The 17,611-nt window shown below is 46.3% G+C and overlaps 1 protein-coding gene across 2 annotated transcripts in view; it reads left to right on the forward strand.

Moving 5' to 3' along the window:
• The window catches only part of tut7 (terminal uridylyl transferase 7), a 57,111-nt gene extending 40,856 nt beyond the window's left edge, over positions 1 to 16,255 (forward strand). The window contains exons 26-29 of one of the 2 annotated variants that reach the window (XM_090191279.1): positions 6,653 to 6,768; positions 11,115 to 11,353; positions 14,840 to 14,892; positions 15,040 to 16,255. In XM_090191279.1, coding sequence (XP_090047405.1) covers positions 6,653 to 6,768; positions 11,115 to 11,353; positions 14,840 to 14,880 — 396 coding nt within the window. In that variant the 3' untranslated portion in view covers positions 14,881 to 14,892; positions 15,040 to 16,255. The remainder of the gene's footprint in view (positions 1 to 6,652; positions 6,769 to 11,114; positions 11,354 to 14,839; positions 14,893 to 15,039) is intronic. The other variant, XM_090191278.1, reaches the window with a different exon arrangement.
• The last annotated feature ends 1,356 nt before the right edge of the window (positions 16,256 to 17,611 follow it).

The raw sequence follows: 17,611 nt of genomic DNA on the forward strand, positions 1-17,611 counted from the left end.
TTATTTTTAGGGTTGATAAGGCCATGGATGTAAAATAAACAGCAGGACCCACAGGAAACCCTCCCTAGTCCCCAGCCTCCCTAGTCCCCAGCCTCCCTAGTCCCCGGCCCCCGTTCCCCCTTAGTCCCCGGCCCCCGTTCCCCCCTAGTCCCCAGCCTCCTTAGTCCCCGGCCCTCGTTCCCCCCTAGTCCCCGGCCCTCGTTCCTCCCTAGTCCCCGGCCCTCGTTCCTCCCTAGTCCCCGGCCCTCGTTCCCCCCTAGTCCCCGGCCCTCGTTCCTCCCTAGTCCCCGGCCCTCGTTCCCCCCTAGTCCCCGGCCCTCGTTCCCCCCTAGTCCCCGGCCCTCGTTCCCCCCTAGTCCCCGGCCCCCGTTCCCCCCCTAGTCCCCGTTCCCCCCCTAGTCCCCGTTCCCCCCCCAGTCCCCGTTCCCCCCCAGTCCCCGTTCCCCCCCAGTCCCCGTTCCCCCCCAGTCCCCGTTCCCCCCCAGTCCCCGTTCCCCCCTAGTCCCCGGCCCCCGTTCCTCCCTCGTTCCTCCCCGGTCCCCGTTCCTCCCTCGTTCCTCCCCGGCCCCCGTTCCTCCCCGGCCCCCGTTCCTCCCTCGTTCCTCCCCGGTCCCCGTTCCTCCCCGGCCCCCGTTCCTCCCTAGTCCCCCCGCCCAGGTTCCTCCCTAGTCCCCCGCCCAGGTTCCTCCCTAGTCCCCGGCCCTCGTTCCCCCCTAGTCCCCGGCCCCCCTAGTCCCCGGCCCTCGTTCCTCCCTAGTCCCCGGCCCCCGTTCCTCCCTAGTCCCCAGCCTGCACTATAAATACAGGGTTGTACCATAACAGCGAGTGGCGGCCTTACGGCAGCATATTTTCGGTCTTAAGGTAGCAATAAGTAACCAATTTAAAACTTTACAGTTAAGTTAGTAGTCTTGACGAGTAAAGGCAATCTGAAACAGTTGGGAAGAATTCGTTTATATATTATTATTATATATTATGACATTTTGGGACGTTCTTGTTAGTTTTGGACGTCTACACCCCTCCGTGATGGGTCAACTGTAGGGATTCATTCAAGGAGAGACGACTCGTTTTCATGCATTTTTTTTCATTGAGAAACCAAAAACCTTAGCTGTAAAATTGAGCAGCTAAAATCTCCTCTGCAAAAATGTCAGAAATATATATATATATATTTTTTTACCATCTTAGAGTCATTCTGACCTTTGAGGAATTGTATACTGGCTACGGTGTCTCAAATAGGACAAACAGTACTATTGACGCTTTTTTCAAGCTAGGTTTTTTTAAGGGACTAGCCGACTTTAGCTAGCCTTTAGCCGAACTGAAACATGCTGACTCCTTAAGGGAATAAATAATAATAATGTGACAGATCCATATATTGTCCATTTGTTTATTAATTGGTATAAAGTGTAAATGTTCTGGATCGTAGGCAATATAATAATTATAACAAGTTCAATGCTCAGCAATAATAGTAATTGTTCCTTGTACCCAAACATTTGTCTTTATGCTGAGGGCTGAATCACAGCCATCGGCTCGGCTGTGTGATTGTGCATGGATAGTGTACCTGAATAATGAGCCAGTCATGGGGTTTCGTCGGTGTGTGTTGGGTTTGAAGTGCTTCTCCAAGCAGTCTAGAGCCTCCTTAGTAGTGGGAGAAATGTGTGTGTTGTTCTGGAAGGTCTTGATATGTTTTTCTGGGTGGATCAAGCCTCATCTCAGGTTTAGCTCGCGTAGCTGGGATCTCACCTCGTTGTAGGTATCCCTCTGTTTTAGCAGTTCAGCACTCGGGTCTGGGAAGATGCTGATCCCCTTCCCTGCGTCAGTCTGACCCCCGGGGTCCCTGCGTCGGTCCGACCCCCGGGTTCCGCTGAAAGGTGAACAATTTGCAGCTTGACTTGCGAAGCTGTGGATCTGTCCAATCATACAGCGGCATCCGTTTATGGAGCGGACCTGTTAATCAGCGGGATCCGTTTATGGAGCTGACCTGTTAATCAGCGGGATCCGTTCATGGAGCTGACCTGTTAATCAGCGGGATCCGTTTATGGTGCTGACCTGTTAATCAGCGGGATCCGTTTATGGAGCTGACCTGTTAATCAGCGGGATCCGTTTATGGAGCTGACCTGTTAATCAGCGGGATCCGTTCATGGAGCTGACCTGTTAATCAGCGGGATCCGTTTATGGAGCTGACCTGTTAATCAGCGGGATCCGTTTATGGAGCTGACCTGTTAATCAGCGGGATCCGTTTATGGAGCTGACCTGTTAATCAGCGGGATCCGTTTATGGAGCTGACCTGTTAATCAGCGGGATCCGTTTATGGAGCTGACCTGTTAATCAGCGGGATCCGTTTATGGAGCTGACCTGTTAATCAGCGGGATCCGTTTATGGAGCTGACCTGTTAATCAGCGGGATCCGTTTATGGAGCTGACCTGTTAATCAGCGGGATCCGTTTATGGAGCTGACCTGTTAATCAGCGGGATCCGTTTATGGAGCTGACCTGTTAATCAGCGGGATCCGTTTATGGAGCTGACCTGTTAATCAGCGGGATCCGTTTATGGAGCTGACCTGTTAATCAGCGGGATCCGTTTATGGAGCTGACCTGTTAATCAGCGGGATCCGTTTATGGAGCTGACCTGTTAATCAGCGGGATGGGGACTCTTCTTCTCTCGGCCTGAACAGTTGATAGAATAGATTGATCATGATTGGAAGTTGGGTTTCCTGCTTCCACACCAGGTTCAACTTCTGGGAAAGATGGGAAAGATTTTCAAGTGATTCCGTTTTCTCTTTCATGTGTGTGATTATCCCTTCCAGGACATGGGGTCACACTTCTGTCGCGTTAGCTGTCTCTAGACTTACCACTGCCAATTTGATTAATTTACAGGTTTTAATTGTAAGTGGAGGGCAGAGGTAATCTCCTAATGAACCATCTCTGCTATAGTACCGATCAGCTCTGTCTGGTGTTGAGTCCATGTTCCCACAAATTGTGGACGGACGCAATAGTGGATTTTACAGTACTGTGGGGGAATAATAATCGTACATTAATCAATCCAAACACCTGTGGATCCAAAAGTGGCACGTCACATTTCCAAATCATAAAACTTGTGTCACACGGTGCAAACATTTCTGATCGTTATGTTTGATGTAGAGTGACAAGGTGACTTGGCAGAATGGCAGTTTGTTTATTGTGAAGACAAAATCACTGCGTCACACAGACATGAATGACTCCTCTCCGTCTGCTCAAATTACTATCCGTTTGTCTGAATTGCCTTGTGGAAAGTCTGACACTGCAATATTATATTTTATAACTTCCCTAGTCATGTCGGGCAGTAGAACAGGCTTTCAGTTCAAGCCCACCTGACCCAGGTTGAGATTCATAATGGACCGTTTCTGGACTGGGTGAAACAACAACAGTCTTTGTGTGACGGTGGGGATGCAGGGTTGTGTTCCAAGACGAAACAACTACAAGTGCCCTCTAGTTCCTCACAGCTGGGAGAGGAGGAAAAACAGCTGTTAGCTGAAGACTGTTCGTTGAGTCATAAAAGTGCATTGAAATGTCTTGTGGACTGTGGAGAGGTGTGTTGCCACTTGGAGACACCCCAGGTAGTCTTCTCACTCAGACCCTTGTAATCGTTTTGTCTTGTGTTTCATCTACCCCACGTTTTCCAGGAATATTCTTATTAACATGTTACTGAATGTATCCAGAGTATTTTCAAGATTTCGTGATCAACAAATGGGGTGAAAAGTACAGAAAATGTGAAAACAATCAAGTCGGTCTGTATTCAATCTTGTCAGGTGAACTCTTGCGTCCTCAGCTTTTGGTCTAATAATCCCCCCCCCCCCCCCATTATCAACAAACGGTTCCCTTTCAATTGCTACCATGGTTACGCATTAAATATTTGTTCTGTTAGAAAAATTTACATTTAGCTCAATCCCCCCTATAGGCCAATTCCCACGAGTGTAAAGGTTAAGTGAAACTCCATCACACTGCATCATCATTCCACAACAACAAATAAAAGTGAATATTCCCCTGTTGTTGGCCTTCAAAATTACACTTCGAACATGAGTCAAATCGAAGCCATATAACTTGACACCTAACGACATTCTGATGACCAGTATTAACATAGAAACTGAAACGAAGTAACTTGAGTATGTGCCGGAACGCCTCTAGCGTTTTTTTGAGGGCCCTAAGCGATATTTGTTTGAGACTCCGACAGACATCGTGAGGCCCCCGCTAGTGGTCCTGATTTAGGCAATACGCAGGCTCATGAGGCCCCGCTCGTGGTCCTGATTTAGACAATACGCAGGCTCGTGGGGCCCCGCTAGTGGTCCTGATTTAGACAATACTCAGGCTCGTGAGGCCCCGCTCGTGGTCCTGATTTAGACAATACGCAGGCTCGTGAGGCCCCGCTCGTGGTCCTGATTTAGACAATACGCAGGCTCGTGAGGCCCCGCTCGTGGTCCTGATTTAGACAATACGCAGGCTCGTGAGGCCCCGCTCGTGGTCCTGATTTAGACAATACGCAGGCTCGTGGGGCCCCGCTAGTGGTCCTGATTTAGACAATACGCAGGCTCGTGAGGCCCCGTGCGTGGTCCTGATTTAGACAATACTCAGGCTCGTGGTGGTCAGCTAGTGGTCCTGATTTAGACAATACTCAGGCTCGTGAGGCCCCGCTCGTGGTCCTGATTTAGACAATACGCAGGCTCGTGAGGCCCCGCTCGTGGTCCTGATTTAGACAATACTCAGGCTCGTGAGGCCCCGCTCGTGGTCCTGATTTAGACAATACTCAGGCTCGTGAGGCCCCGCTCGTGGTCCTGATTTAGACAATACGCAGGCTCGTGAGGCCCCGCTCGTGGTCCTGATTTAGACAATACGCAGGCTCGTGAGGCCCCGCTCGTGGTCCTGATTTAGACAATACGCAGGCTCGTGAGGCCCCGCGCGTGGTCCTGATTTAGACAATACGCAGGCTCGTGAGGCCCCGTGCGTGGTCCTGATTTAGACAATGCGCAGGCTCGTGGTGGTCAGCTGTTTGTTCATCCCAACTAGATGTGAAAAATCTGAGGCCCACACCAGACCCTAACCCACAGTGAATTATAAGTGAAATAATCTGTCTGTAAACAATAGCTGGAAAAAAATGACTTGTGTCATGCACAAAGTAGATGTCCTAACCGATTTGCCAAAACTACAGTTTGTTAACATGGAATTTGTAGATTGGTTGAAAAACGAGTTTTAATGACTCCAACCTAAGTGTATGTAAACATCCAACTTCAACTGTAGATATTCCATACAAAAAAATGCTGTTTCCAGCTACAATAGTCATGAACAATGTCTACACTGAATTTCAGATCAATTTTATGTAATTTTAATGGACAAAAAAGTGATTTTCTTTAATAAAAAAAAAACAAGGACATTTCTAAGTGGCCCCAAACTTTATAACAGTAGTATGTATGTTCCTCAGGAGCAGTAGTATATAATGATGTATTATAATACTATATAACAGTAATATGTGGTTGTTCCTCTCAGGAGCAGTAGTATATAATGATGTATTATAATACTATATAACAGTAATATGTGGTTGTTCCTCTCAGGAGTAGTAGTATATAATGATGTATTATAATACTATATAACAGTAATATGTGGTTGTTCCTCTCAGGAGCAGTAGTATATAATGATGTATTATAATACTATATAACAGTAATATGTGGTTGTTCCTCTCAGGAGCAGTAGTATATAATGATGTATTATAATACTATATAACAGTAATATTGTTTCTCTCAGGAGTAGTAGTATATAATGATGTATTATAATACTATATAACAGTAATATGTGGTTGTTCCTCTCAGGAGTAGTAGTATATAATGATGTATTATAATACTATATAACAGTAATATGTGGTTGTTCCTCTCAGGAGTAGTAGTATATAATGATGTATTATAATACTATATAACAGTAATATTGTTTCTCTCAGGAGTAGTAGTATATAATGATGTATTATAATACTATATAACAGTAATATGTGGATTGTTCCTCTCAGGATTAGTAGTATATAATGATGTATTATAATACTATATAACAGTAATATTGTTCCTCTCAGGAGCAGTAGTATATAATGATGTATTATAATACTATATAACAGTAATATGTGGTTGTTCCTCTCGGGAGCAGTAGTATATAATGATGTATTATAATACTATATAACAGTAATATGTGGTTGTTCCTCTCAGGAGTAGTAGTATATAATGATGTATTATAATACTATATAACAGTAATATTGTTTCTCTCAGGAGTAGTAGTATATAATGATGTATTATAATACTATATAACAGTAATATGTGGATTGTTCCTCTCAGGATTAGTAGTATATAATGATGTATTATAATACTATATAACAGTTATATTGTTCCTCTCAGGATTAGTAGTATATAATGATGTATTATAATACTATATAACAGTAATATGTGGATTGTTCCTCTCAGGATTAGTAGTATATAATGATGTATTATAATACTATATAACAGTAATATTGTTCCTCTCAGGATTAGTAGTATATAATGATGTATTATAATAATATATAACAGTAATATGTGGTTGTTCCTCTCGGGAGCAGTAGTATATAATGATGTATTATAATACTATATAACAGTAATATGTGGTTGTTCCTCTCAGGAGTTCTTCTTTGATCCTGAGGTGCTGACAGAGGGACAGCTGGCTCCTAACGACCGCTGCTGCAGGATATGTGGCAAGATCGGACACTTCATGAAAGACTGCCCCATGCGCAGGAAGTAAGAAGTGTGTGTTGCGTAAGCATGTATATGGGTGTATACCCGTGTGTGTGTGTTTGTGTTTGTTTGTTTGTTTGACAGCCATGAAATCTATGGCTAAACCATCTCTGTGCAGCTCCTCCCAGCGCTGCGATTCCCGTTTCCTCTCCACGTCAATAGCCAGTATCAGGTCAAAACGGTGGCGCGAGAGAGGAAGATTTCAGCCCCTCCCCTCTGAAGGTTGTTCATACCTTGATCTGGCAGACAGCCAGGAATTCAGTGCAAAGGTGGGGTGTATCTAAGACTTTGCATACAGTTACCACTCCTTGTGCAGACGGTGGAAACCTTGCATTGAGAAGGAAAGAAAGTCATTAAGTTGATCTTGAAGGACATCAACCCTCTACTAGCCAGTTAACTCGGAGAAGGAGTCGCCACTGTGATGGACTGGTTCGACTGGGACAGCAGCCAGACCATCAACCACAGCCAAGTCACCCAGACAGACCATCAACCACAGCCAAGTCATCCAGACAGACCATCAACCACAGCCAAGTCATCCAGACAGACCATCAACCACAGCCAAGTCATCCAGACAGACCATCAACCACAGCCAAGTCATCCAGACAGACCATCAACCACAGCCAAGTCATCCAGACAGACCATCAACCACAGCCAAGTCATCCAGACAGACCATCAACCACAGCCAAGTCATCCAGACAGACCATCAACCACAGCCAAGTCACCCAGACAGACCATCAACCACAGCCAAGTCACCCAGCAAGACCCTCAACCACAGCCAAGTCACCCAGCCAGACCATCAACCACAGCCAAGTCACCCAGCCAGACCCTCAACCACAGCCAAGTCATCCAGACAGACCATCAACCACAGCCAAGTCATCCAGACAGACCCTCAACCACAGCCAAGTCACCCAGCCAGACCCTCAACCACAGCCAAGTCACCCAGCCAGACCCTCAACCACAGCCAAGTCACCCAGCCAGACCCTCAACCACAGCCAAGTCACCCAGCCAGACCCTCAACCACAGCCAAGTCACCCAGCCAGACCCTCAACCACAGCCAAGTCACCCAGCCAGACCCTCAACCACAGCCAAGTCACCCAGCCAGACCCTCAACCACAGCCAAGTCACCCAGCCAGACCCTCAACCACAGCCAAGTCACCCAGCCAGACCCTCAACCACAGCCAAGTCACCCAGCCAGACCCTCAACCACTTTCTCGATCTTCAAACAGTGTTGGACAAGCTAAGAGCAGCTGGTCTGACAGTGAACATGAAATAGAGCAACTTCTGCTGAACCTCCCTGAAATTCCTTGGCCATATTGTGTCCTCTAACGGCATCCATGTGGATCCTGAAAAGACCAAGGCTGTACAAGACTTCCCTGTGCCAACCACCCTCAAGGCCCTTCAATGGTTCCTTGGGATGACAAGATGGTACCACGGGTTTGTGTCAAACTTCTCCCTGGTGGCAGAACCACTCAACGCGTTGAAGCGGAAAGGAGCGAAGTTCTGATGTACGGCATAGTGCCAGAGCTCCTGCTGATGAAGCTCTACTGTACTGGCCAAATCTCAGCCTAGATAAACTTAGCAAAAAAAAAGGAAACGTCAACTGCATTTATTTTCAGCACTTGTATGAACATAAGATTCAACAACTGAGACACAAATTGAACAAGTTCCACAGATGTGACCAACAGAAATTGAATAATGTGTCCCTGAACAAAGGGGGGGGGGGGGTCAAAATCAAAAACAACAGTCAGTATCTGGTGTGGCCACCAGCTGCATGAAGTACTGCAGTGCATCTCCTCCTCATGAACTGCACCAGATTTCCCAGTTCTTGCTGTGAGATGTTACCCCACTCTTCCACCAAGTTCCCGGATATTTCTGGGGGGAATGGCCCTAGCCCTCACCCTCTGATCCAACAGGTCCCAGACCTGCTCAATGGGATTGAGATCCGGGCTCTTCGATGGCCATGGCATAACAGTGACATTCCTGTCTTGCAGGAAATCACGCACAGAACGAGCTTTATGGCTGGTGGCGTTGTCATGCTGGAGGGTCATGTCAGGATGAGCCTGCAGGAAGGGTACCACATGAGGGAGGAGGATGTCTTCCCTGTAACGCACAGCGTTGAGATTGCCTGCAATGACAACAAGCTCAGTCCGATGATGCTGTGACACACCGCCCCAGACCGTGACGGACCCTCCACCTCCAAAACGATCCCGCTCCAGAGTACAGGCCTCAGTGTACCGCTCATTCCTTCAACGATAAACGCGAATCTGACCATCACCCCTGGTGAGACAAAACCGCAACTCGTCAGTGAAGAGCACTTTTTGCCAGTCCTGTCTGGTTCAGCAACAGTGGGTTTGTGCCCATAGGCGACATTGTTGCCGGTGATGTCTGTTGAGGACCTGCCTTACAACAGGCCTACAAGCCCTCAGTCCAGCCTCTCTCAGCCTATTGCGGACAGTCTGAGCACTGATGGAGGGATTGTGCGTTCCTGGTTCCTTTGAAAGACAGGGTCCTGAAAAGGGGACTTTTTTTTTTTTTTGCTGAGTTTATAAAGTCACATCTGAAACTGTCAAGTTTGTCAAATGTACAAACCAGAAGGCCGGAAGACTGCCGGCAAGTTGCAGCAAACCGCGATTACACAACCTTGGGAAATGTTAGGAGTGGATTTGATGTGTACATGCTTGTTTTTGTCGATTGACTATTCCAAGCGGGTGGAGCTCTTTGTCCTTGCTGTGGCCTGTCAAAGCACAGTCTCTAACAACCTCACGAAAGAGATCCTGACTCGCTGAATAGTGCCTGATCTTGTCTGATCTAGGTTCCAAATTCGTCTCTGATCTCTGAGGAGACCTGGCGAAGAGAGAACCTGAGGCAGGCCGTGGTCAACTTCTATCACCCACAGACCAACCTCATTGAGAATGTGAATCAAACCTTGAAGACAATGGTTGTTACCTATGTAGGGACCCAGCTCCAATAATGGGACAAGCACCTTTTGCGGGTTTGAATTCTGCTGTGCAAGAGTCCACTGGAGTCACTCCTGCAGAGGTGAACTGGAGTCGTCCCCTCAGAGAACCCTTAGACATGGTGCTACAGACCCAACTGTTTAGTCCAGACTCAAACTACCTGGTCATAGCATTCAGTCATTCAATCTCCACGACTTGAGAGCTCTTGTCTCAAAGAATCTGATCAAGGCTCGTCTCAAGCAGAAGAGAAACTATGATAAGAAGTCGTTTCTGGTCAGTGATCGGGTATCGCTCCAGCCGTATTCAAAAGCTGAACAATTATTCTGGGCCAAGCTGGCCCCTAAATGGCAAGGACCATATAAGATTGTGGATCAGATGGGGCCCTGGTGAAATACCGAGCGGTGGAGGACACAGGTGAAGACATGCGCATTGTCCCTAAAGTGTGTTACCCCCTCGGCTGAGGAATTGGAGGAGATGAGCGCTGGTCATGGTTATCTTCTGGAGAGGGAAGTGAGGAGATCTGCCTTTTTATGGCAATGGTTGGCTTTTTCCAGGGGAGAGGGGTGTGTGACGGCCTCAAATTTGTCCTGACGGCCTCGGTGCGTCTCCTCCCTGCAGTGCGCGTCACCTATAATTCATCAACTGCATAAAAATGGTGACTGTGGCGGTTTTCAAACCCTCAGCTCTGAAGCTTGTTCATACTTTCTTTTTTTTTTTTTTGTGCGCTGTAGCCATACCTCAAGAAAGCGATAACGCCGCCAACATTCCTAAACAGATTACAGTAATAAATAAATAAACAGATTACAATAAATAAATAAACAGATTACAATAACAGGCAAATCTCCGTTCTCTGCTGGAGTTCTGTTGTTGGATCGGATTGACTCACACCTTTTTTTTTTTTTAAATGTATCTGCACTGTAGGAGTTGTTGGGGAATAATATATTATGAATCCTAATCATTTGTATTGATGTGTGGAACAAACGTTTATGGTTTTTGTGGGACTGGTTTTGCACACCGCTTATTGATGAACATTGCGTGCGCATGAGGTCAAAGGTTTTCTGGGCCGGGACTGTCTGAGGTACAGGACTTTTCCTGAGAAACGTAAGTTATTATTATTTTCTGACTGATATTGTTTGTGTGATCATATATTTTGTGCAGAAAGACCACCATTGTTTTGGAGTTATTTAGTTCAATGTAAAGGGTTTTTGATAAGTTTCTATTCCACGACTGACTTTTTCCACGAGTCCTTTGTATTGGTCTAGACATAACTGACAGAAAAGGAGAAATCAAACATTTCTCTGGTAGGCATGACCTTCCTGTCAACCCCTAAATAACTCAGGAGTTAAGTCAAAACCGTTAGCGTGTGTGCGTTAATCTCCTCCTCCTCTCCAGGTCTAGGCAGCGTCGTGAACAGGAGGACCGAGCGGAGGGAAGGAGGGAATGGGCGGAGGGGGGCAGGGAACATCGTCAGGGTGAATACTGGAGAAGACAGGAAGAGAAACGGTGCTGCTTCCTGTGTGGAAGCCACGCCCACATCAAGAAAGACTGCCCCCAGTACAGAGGACCAGCTGGGGCCTTCTCTTCATCTCCCTCTACGAGCCACATGAGGAATTTGAGAGAGAGAAAAACCGGTATGATGAATACTCGCACAAACATTGACATGCACTCAGAACCCTATTCTAACCCTAGTGTGTTTGTCCAGGACTCACCTCAACCTGGTCTAATCCTAGTGTGTGTGTTTGTCCAGGACTCACCTCAACCTGGTCTAATCCTAGTGTGTTTGTTTGTTCAGGACTCACATCAACCTGGTCTAACCCTAGTGTATTTGTTTGTTCAGGACTCAGCTCAACCTGGTCTAATCCTAGTGTGTTTGTTTGTTCAGGACTCACCTCAACCTGGTCTAACCCTAGTGTGTTTGTTTGTTCTGGACTCACCTCAACCTGGTCTAATCCTAGTGTGTTTGTTTGTTCTGGACTCACCTCAACCTGGTCTAATCCTAGTGTGTTTGTTTGTTCAGGACTCACCTCAACCTGGTCTAACCCTAGTGTGTTTGTTTGTTCTGGACTCACCTCAACCTGGTCTAATCCTAGTGTGTTTGTCCAGGACTCACCTCAACCTGGTCTAATCCTAGTGTGTTTGTTCAGGACTCACCTCAACCTGGTCTAACCCTAGTGTGTTTGTTTGTTCAGGACTCACCTCAACCTGGTCTAATCCTAGTGTGTTTGTTTGTTCTGGACTCACCTCAACCTGGTCTAATCCTAGTGTGTTTGTTTGTTCTGGACTCACCTCAACCTGGTCTAATCCTAGTGTGTTTGTTTGTTCTGGACTCACCTCAACCTGGTCTAACCCTAGTGTGTTTGTTCAGGACTCACCTCAACCTGGTCTAATCCTAGTGTGTGTGTTTGTTCTGGACTCACCTCAACCTGGTCTAACCCTAGTGTGTTTGTTTGTCCAGGACTCACCTCAACCTGGTCTAATCCTAGTGTGTGTGTTTGTTCTGGACTCACCTCAACCTGGTCTAACCCTAGAGTGTTTGTTTGTCCAGGACTCACCTCAACCTGGTCTAATCCTAGTGTGTTTGTTCAGGACTCACCTCAACCTGGTCTAACCCTAGTGTGTTTGTTTGTCCAGGACTCACCTCAACCTGGTCTAATCCTAGTGTGTTTGTTTGTTCTGGACTCACCTCAACCTGGTCTAATCCTAGTGTGTTTGTTTGTTCTGGACTCACCTCAACCTGGTCTAACCCTAGTGTGTTTGTCCAGGACTCACCTCAACCTGGTCTAACCCTAGTGTGTTTGTCCAGGACTCACCTCAACCTGGTCTAACCCTAGTGTGTTTGTTCAGGACTCACCTCAACCTGGTCTAACCCTAGTGTGTTTGTCCAGGACTCACCTCAACCTGGTCTAACCCTAGTGTGTTTGTTCTGGACTCACCTCAACCTGGTCTAACCCTAGTGTGTTTGTCCAGGACTCACCTCAACCTGGTCTAACCCTAGTGTGTTTGTCCAGGACTCACCTCAACCTGGTCTAACCCTAGTGTGTTTGTTTGTTCAGGACTCACCTCAACCTGGTCTAACCCTAGTGTGTTTGTTTGTTCAGGACTCACCTCAACCTGGTCTAACCCTAGTGTGTTTGTTTGTTCAGGACTCACCTCAACCTGGTCTAATCCTAGTGTGTTTGTTTGTTCAGGACTCACCTCAACCTGGTCTAATCCTAGTGTGTTTGTTTGTTCAGGACTCACCTCAACCTGGTCTAACCCTAGTGTGTTTGTTTGTTCAGGACTCACCTCAACCTGGTCTAACCCTAGTGTGTTTGTTCTGGACTCACCTCAACCTGGTCTAATCCTAGTGTGTTTGTTCAGGACTCACCTCAACCTGGTCTAATCCTAGTGTGTTTGTTCAGGACTCACCTCAACCTGGTCTAATCCTAGTGTGTTTGTTCAGGACTCACCTCAACCTGGTCTAATCCTAGTGTGTTTGTTCAGGACTCACCTCAACCTGGTCTAATCCTAGTGTGTTTGTTCAGGACTCACCTCAACCTGGTCTAACCCTAGTGTGTTTGTTTGTTCTGGACTCACCTCAACCTGGTCTAATCCTAGTGTGTTTGTTCAGGACTCACCTCAACCTGGTCTAATCCTAGTGTGTTTGTTCAGGACTCACCTCAACCTGGTCTAACCCTAGTGTGTGTGTTTGTTCAGGACTCACCTCAACCTGGTCTAATCCTAGTGTGTTTGTTTGTTCTGGACTCACCTCAACCTGGTCTAATCCTAGTGTGTTTGTTTGTTCTGGACTCACCTCAACCTGGTCTAATCCTAGTGTGTTTGTTTGTTCAGGACTCACCTCAACCTGGTCTAACTCTAGTGTGTTTGTTTGTTCTGGACTCACCTCAACCTGGTCTAATCCTAGTGTGTTTGTTTGTTCTGGACTCACCTCAACCTGGTCTAACCCTAGTGTGTTTGTTTGTCCAGGACTCACCTCAACCTGGTCTAATCCTAGTGTGTTTGTTTGTTCTGGACTCACCTCAACCTGGTCTAACCCTAGTGTGTTTGTTTGTCCAGGACTCACCTCAACCTGGTCTAACCCTAGTGTGTTTGTTTGTCCAGGACTCACCTCAACCTGGTCTAACCCTAGTGTGTTTGTTTGTTCTGGACTCACCTCAACCTGGTCTAACCCTAGTGTGTTTGTTTGTTCTGGACTCACCTCAACCTGGTCTAATCCTAGTGTGTTTGTTTGTTCTGGACTCACCTCAACCTGGTCTAATCCTAGTGTGTTTGTTTGTTCTGGACTCACCTCAACCTGGTCTAATCCTAGTGTGTTTGTTCAGGACTCACCTCAACCTGGTCTAACCCTAGTGTGTTTGTTCAGGACTCACCTCAACCTGGTCTAATCCTAGTGTGTTTGTTTGTTCTGGACTCACCTCAACCTGGTCTAATCCTAGTGTGTTTGTTCAGGACTCACCTCAACCTGGTCTAACCCTAGTGTGTTTGTTCAGGACTCACCTCAACCTGGTCTAATCCTAGTGTGTTTGTTTGTTCTGGACTCACCTCAACCTGGTCTAACCCTAGTGTTTGTTCAGGACTCACCTCAACCTGGTCTAATCCTAGTGTGTTTGTTCAGGACTCACCTCAACCTGGTCTAATCCTAGTGTGTTTGTTTGTTCAGGACTCACCTCAACCTGGTCTAATCCTAGTGTGTTTGTTCAGGACTCACCTCAACCTGGTCTAACCCTAGTGTGTTTGTTTGTCCAGGACTCACCTCAACCTGGTCTAACCCTAGTGTGTTTGTTTGTTCTGGACTCACCTCAACCTGGTCTAATCCTAGTGTGTTTGTTTGTTCAGGACTCACCTCAACCTGGTCTAATCCTAGTGTGTTTGTTCAGGACTCACCTCAACCTGGTCTAATCCTAGTGTGTTTGTTTGTCCAGGACTCACCTCAACCTGGTCTAACCCTAGTGTGTTTGTTTGTCCAGGACTCACCTCAACCTGGTCTAACCCTAGTGTGTTTGTTTGTTCAGGACTCACCTCAACCTGGTCTAATCCTAGTGTGTTTGTTTGTTCAGGACTCACCTCAACCTGGTCTAATCCTAGTGTGTTTGTTTGTTCTGGACTCACTTTAACAGGAGGAAAAAAAGAAAAAGAAGCAACACCAAAATATGATTGAGTTCACAAGCAGGTCATTGTCCAATTATTTTACTGTAATTTCACAAACTTTTCAAACTATATGTAAATGTTTCGGTAGCTTTACATTACAACATAGCGTTACCTTTCTTAAGCTTCAGTGCATCTCATCCCTGCTATATTGAATCCACGTGTGTTCCAGGCAGTCTAGCCAGCAGACACATGGGTCTGTCTGGTCCCAGAAGGAGCCCAGTGGACTGAGGAGATGGGGAGAGAGAGAGAGGCAGCTCTAGCCCCAAACCTCTGGTTTCTACTCTACTCCCTCTGAGGTCTGACCTCCAGTCCACCAGCCTGAACCTAGAACATCCGGAACTCAGAACCCTACCCGTTGGAACCCTGACATGGAACCCCAGTGGATGGTGGCAGAGCCTGAGTGCCTGTCTTCCAAATGGCACCCTAATCCCTATATAGTGCACTACTTATGACCAGGGCTTTACGTTTGACCAGCGCCCTGGTCATAAGTAGTGCACTATAAAGGGATTAGGGTGCCATTTGGGACATAGAGAGGGTATTTTATGTTTTAACTACCCCTCCTGCCTCAGAGGAACTTTTTAAATCGTTGTATTGTGTTTTAACTGAAAAGCCATTTTGCATGCTCCTCCTCCTCTAAGTTGATTTTTATTTTTTAATGTTATTTTAAAAGTGATTATTTGTTAGATTTGTCTCGTGCAATGATGTCCTCCCAAACACCCCTCTCTTCCGCTTTGTCTCGTCAAATCCAGTTTGAGCCGGGCTGTGTGACTGTGTGTGTTTGTCTGCTCATCTCTGTGCGTGCGTGAAAAGGGGTGAATCTGTATTCAGAGGTGGATGAACGGCCCTGAAAACAGGCGGGTTCTTTAGATAAAAATGGACAGTTTGTATTAAATTGTCTCCTTCATGCCAGAGTCTCCAAACATGGTAGCTAAAGATGAATTCCATATTGCTTCTGCCTGCTCCCTCTAAACACGCCATAGGTGCTGAATATATGGTCCTGTATTGGGTTACTAGTAGCCAACCCCAATGTGTGTCGATCTGAGAGGCCTGGATATATATATATATATATATATATATAAGCAATATGGGAAAACATTAAATGACAACCTTGTCTATAGCTGGTGACACCATATTGTTTATATACCGAACCACTTGTCTTTTATGATCAGGGGTATGGCTTGATTTTGGGTTCGGGGTGCAGGGAGTGGGTAAAGGGGGGAAAACCGGGAAACGGGTTTTTTGTTTTTATGTTGCCTTTTTGTGGCCACAGTGCCTCTGATTGGTGGGCCTGGTAGCTGTGACGTCAGATTCTGTCCACTCTGGTCTGGGATGCTAGTGTTCTGAGACCTGCTTTATAAATAAACTTTCTTTACAAAACCAAAAAAGGAAACATGCCATTCATTTTATGTCCTGAAGATGTTAACGTATATATTTGTCAGATATGTATTTTTCTACCTGTTGGAAGTTTAGAAGATAACATTACGCAATGATCAACGGTTAAAGGAACATTTCCACCCCCAAAAAAACATTTTGGTATTTTCTTCATTCAGTCCATTGTTGACATAGTCCCAACATGTTTTCAAGATGTGTAACTTTCAAAATACAGAAATCATCCCTGTATGATGCATTTTTTCTTACCATTTGGCTACATCATAAGATGCAAAACGAATTATACAGGGATGATGTGTATTTTGAAAGTTACACATCTTAAACTTGATTAGCTGACAAGCGAAACATTGTTTTTTTTTCACTCATCCAAATATATGACGAGTTTAAAAACAAATATTTATCCAATGCCTGCTATGTTTTTGGATCACTGCTTTCCCAGCTCCCTGTCCTCCCACCGGTGTTGCCATGTTCGCGGTTTTCATGCCATATTGGGCAACTTTGAAAACGATGTCGCGGGTTAAAATGTATTGGTCGCGTTGTTGGCTATTTCTAAGTTGCACTGTGGCCGCCATGACATTTCTCTTTAAAATATACACTGCTCAAAAAAATAAAGGGAATACTTAAACAACACAATAACTCCAAGTCAATCACACTTCTGTGAAATCAAACTGTCCACTTAGGAAGCAACACTGATTGACAATAAATGTCACATGCTTTTGTGCAAATGGAATAGACAACAGGTGGAAATTATAGGCAATTAGCAAGACACCCCCAATAAAGGAGTGGTTCTGCAGGTGGTGACCACAGACCACTTCTCAGTTCCTATGCTTCCTGGCTGATGTTTTGGCCACTTTTGAATGCTGCCGGTGCTTTCACGCTACTGGTAGCATGAGACGGAGTCTACAACCCACACAAGTGGCTCAGGTAGTGCAGCTCATCCAGGATGGCACATCAATGCGAGCTATGGCAAGAAGGTTTGCTGTGTCTGTCAGCGTAGTGTCCAGAGCATGGAGGCACTACCAGGAGACAGGCCAGTACATCAGGAGACGTGGAGGAGGCCGTAGGAGGGCAACAACCCAGCAGCAGGACTGCTACCTCGGCCTTTGTGCAAAGAGGAGCACTGCCAGAGCCCTGCAAAATGACCTCCAGCAGGCCACAAATGTGCATGTGTCTGCTCAAACGATCAGAAACAGACTCCATGAGGGTGGTATGAGGGCCCGACATCCACAGGTGGGGGTTGTGCTCACAGCCCAACCCTGTGCAGGACGTTTGGCATTTGCCAGAGAACACCAAGATTGGCAAATTCGCCACTGGCGCCCTGTGCTCTTCACAGATGAAAGCAGGTTCACACT

The sequence above is a fragment of the Oncorhynchus mykiss genome, chromosome 11, assembly GCF_057628025.1.
Source record: "Oncorhynchus mykiss isolate SJ-2025 chromosome 11, ASM5762802v1, whole genome shotgun sequence".
Classification (NCBI taxonomy): Eukaryota; Metazoa; Chordata; class Actinopteri; order Salmoniformes; family Salmonidae; genus Oncorhynchus; species Oncorhynchus mykiss.